We start from the raw sequence: 3934 nt of genomic DNA, 5'->3' as shown, positions 1-3934 counted from the left end.
TGAAACGTAATACAAGTTTATACTTCATTCTGGCTCCACTTTGGAGCGAGTAAAAGCTCCTTCAACTTTGACACAAGACAGAAAAGTCTTCTTGTGTTGAAGTGTAAAACTTACGGACTTGTTTGACGTTTCTCAGAATCACGATAATTGAACAAAGGTGCATAGTGCATAGTGCTCAAAGTGGAGACTCTTTGGCGGAAACGCTGATAGGACTCTATGCTGGGAAGCCCAGGAGTACAAGCCGTGGATTCCCCATTGTAGACCAAACTTGAGGGTGGTTTTGTTTGTAAGGTTTTTTTCCCTCTATATTTTCATCTAACGGATGCACCTCTCCGATATCGCGAGACTTATTAAGTCTCTTTGAGTCAAGGCATAACATTGTTAGGCGACTTCGGTTGCCTTTTGCTTACTCATTGTTAGGCGACTTCGGTTGCCTTGTTGCTTACACAATTCTAGTCTTTTATATACTGCAATGCTAGTCAAAAAAACATGTCAGTCACAAACCACCGTGGGGGTTATCAACACAACTCATTGGCACGAATCTCAAGCAAAACTTTTAATGGAACCCCCTTATTTTCGCTTACTCATGATTTGCGTAGGTGGCAACAAGCCAGACTCTCTTCACTCTTTTTTGTTTGGAAAAAAACTGTATTCGTCATGGATGCTCCTTGTGCTCACACGTGTATGTTGTATAAACAAACAACTAGTTCTCCAATGCTTGATACGTAAACCTTGCTTGAGATGTTCTTCTCCAACAGACAAAGCAAACTAAATTGTGTGATTTGCTAAAAGGGCTTGTGTATGTTCTTGCCAGATCACCAAGCCAACTAGAAAGCCTAGCCTAGATACTGTACAGATTTTGGGGAAATATCAGTGGCAATTATCTTACCTCTACATTTGCTTATTTTCAGGTGCACCTCTTTTTTCTTCCTACGCATATGTTTATCGCTCTTTAAGAATTACATCTTTAGTTTTACACTTATTCGAACATTTCACTTAACTTTATTTTGGTATATTATTTGATCGACCAGCAAATTAGAGTTGGTAGATCGGGCTAACCCCTGAATATAGGGTTGATCAGGAATTCTAGTCAAAAACTTGTCCAAGTCTGACTTGAATCCTGCCAGTGAATCAACACCTACATACTCCCTACAAATATTTGAGGACAGCAAATTGAACAATGAAGGAGCCCGAGAAAGAAGAGAGTTGGATTTCATTGTTCTGACTAGCCTGGATTCTCGAAGGCTTGAAGGTGCTCTCAAAACCCACGTTAAGCCTTTACGGTCACTAGGATTGACCCTAAATCCTGGGTCGGGACAAAGCTCATGGATGCTTTTGAAGACATCTTTGGACTTGTTCGACCTTTTGCAAACCTGCTGAAGTAATTGGAGCCCAAATGGGCGAGTGTAGTAGCCTTCGTACGCTGGACAAAAAATGGTTTACGCTCTGCACTTAAGAAGGTATTCTGCACCTCGGCCTCTGCCAGCCTTATTGGGCCGATTCGTCTTGATTGAATTATGATGCGTTTGCGTTGTTTTTGGCTAATTCTATCAAAATTTTATTTTGTGATAAGTGTCTTAGGTCACATAATGTCTGGCAAAGAAATCACTTTCATGGCATGTCACGAGTAGCTTATTTAGCAATCTACCGTGTCTCTTCCTGTTTCGTTTAGGCTGTCTGACATTCTAAGTAAGGGCTCTTATTAAAACTCGTGTCAGGTCATCTATTTCATAAAATCGTCGGAGGAAAATCAGAAGAATGTTTGGCAGTACTGATTCGTTGTTTAAACGAACGACGACTTTAGGATCTATCCAAAACTGTTATGCAATGGTTCTGAACATAATAATACAAGTAACACCTCTCGTAATGTCAACGAATGCTAGCTGTGGGTAGATTGAAGTTCGAAAGTAACTCCAACCTTAAAAGAATTTGGTAGCATCTGTGTTTATGAAATCATGGAGGATACTTATCGGAGATGTGCCCCGCATGCTACCCTGTTGATCATTTTTTACAAAAGATGACACAAAGTGGGCCCGAATATGATGCCTTGAGCCACTCCAGAAGAAACCTATTGAGAATGGCCCAAAAAGCCTACATTTTGTAGCATTGTGGGATTGGTTTGAAAATATTTCTCTAACCAAGCGTAAACTCTGCTGTTAAAACCCAAGCAACTTGGGATGGTGGTTATAGGGCTTTGATGGTTAACATGAGATTTTCTTTAACAGCGTTTCCCTTTTGAGACTGCTCTGACACTTTTAGACGCTAACCCTGCCCACAGACGGAGAACCAAACTGATACGGACACGACAATGCCTATCGGAAAAAGTATAAGGACGATGTGATGGCCAGCTTCGCTGGCCGGGCGAGGCTCATCCCTCCGACACGAGCCAAAAAAAAAAAAAAAAAAAGCTAAATGGATTTCATTCGTATTCTGTTCGTATAATAAACTTGGCATAAAGCAGCGTCGCTGCTTATCAGATTCAATTGACGTCTCTGTGAAAATGGACAAATGCAAAATTTAAAGCCTTTACCTATTTATATATATAAATATAACAACATTTTTTATTTTTAAGATAGCCAAAAGTGGCGGTCAAACTTCACCAAAATTATAGTCACAGATCGAGACGAACTATGGAAGCGCATTGCCGTTCAAGTGAATGAGACGTTTCTCTTTGCCTTGCCCTGCGCCAACCAATGTGAAGAGAGGTTCGATTGCCAGTTCATGGTTTTTGAACAAGACACTGGAGAATGTTATCTTGGCAGTCCCTTGAATGGATCAGTGTTTGATGAAACTAGTTCAGCCAATAGTCTGAAGCAAACGACAATCTGGATGAAGACAGGTGAAACACAATATGACACTTCTGGGGATTTATTGACAAAGCTAAAAGTATATTTTTCTTTTATTGTATCAAACTGATACGTATTGGCCGTTTTGTTGATGAGCTAACAACCGCTCTGACTTATTTTCAAGTTTAATAACGAAGAGAGGCTTTGATTATGAATGTCCAGACGGCTTCTCTACACGATTCGTGTCTGCCCAACGTACATTATCGCTAAGTGGTGTCAGCACGCGATCTCGTCTGATTGACTCATCTTTTCAGAAAAAATGCCCTTGTTCGTGGCCAATCAATTTCACACCCTCAACTCCGTCAATGGAACTGTGGTGGATCAGATGGTTTTTAAAATGGTCTCAACAAATGATCACATGACCGCCGACCTTTGTCATGCACATTGTGTTTTTGATCGCAATTCCAATTGCCACTTCACTGTGATGTTTGAGAGCAAATGCTATTTGTGCGAATTGAACGCAACTGATCCCTTGAACATTAATCTTCCGGTCAGCGTGGATATCGATATTTTCAAATGTAAGCATTTCATAGTTTTGAAGACATGCGTGCTAGACAACTCGACCTAGCGGACGACTCGACCCAGTACAGAAGTTAAGCCCATTATCTTGGCTTACAAATAGTTCATACTTATGGAGCAAAATTGAAACGGGGATGTAAAACATGTCAAAACTTGAAAGGTTTTACACTATTCATTGCTTGATTCTTTAAAGGCACTTTATTTTAACATTAATCAAGGTGTAAAAATCAAGTTTGTTAATGTTTTTAATCAAATTTGATTTTTTCTTATTCAATGCCTTAGTGATGCTACCATATTTGCAAGCAAATTGAATGGTTACTCATCAAGCTTTAGTTTTGTTCCAGAATCAAGATTTTTTGGTCATTATGTTGCCACCCCGTATTCCGATCCAAAGAAGGACATTTTCAAATTAGGTGAAAATCGCGAATGCCCACTCTATTCAAAATTCCTGTCTCTAATTTGTAGCAGGAAGAGCTAATTAGGTTGTTGTAAGATATTCAGGATTTTTGATGATCAAATATTTTTGATAATCTCCCTGATCAATTTCGCATCATAATCCAGTATTTTTG

General features: G+C 39.6%; 1 protein-coding gene across 4 annotated transcripts in view; it reads left to right on the top strand.

The window, feature by feature from the left end:
• The window catches only part of LOC131891494 (uncharacterized), a 38987-nt gene that overhangs the window by 13298 nt on the left and 21755 nt on the right, over positions 1-3934 (top strand). For 2 of the 4 annotated variants that reach the window (XR_009374409.1, XM_059241088.1), the window contains exons 2-3: positions 2573-2839; positions 3101-3364. The exons of 1 other annotated variant lie outside the window; for it this stretch is intronic. Coding sequence is in view for 2 of the 3 variants with exons in the window: in XM_059241088.1 (XP_059097071.1) it covers positions 2573-2839; positions 3101-3364 (531 nt within the window). In the remaining variant the exon portion in view is untranslated. Of the gene's footprint in view, positions 1-6; positions 287-2572; positions 2840-3100; positions 3365-3934 lie in introns of those variants that run through there. One more of the 4 variants, XM_059241089.1, reaches the window with a different exon arrangement.

The sequence above is a fragment of the Tigriopus californicus genome, chromosome 12 (assembly GCF_007210705.1).
Source record: "Tigriopus californicus strain San Diego chromosome 12, Tcal_SD_v2.1, whole genome shotgun sequence".
Taxonomy (NCBI): domain Eukaryota; kingdom Metazoa; phylum Arthropoda; class Copepoda; order Harpacticoida; family Harpacticidae; genus Tigriopus; species Tigriopus californicus.
Note: the sequence above shows the minus strand (reverse complement) of the source record. Positions and strands in the feature narration are given on the sequence as shown.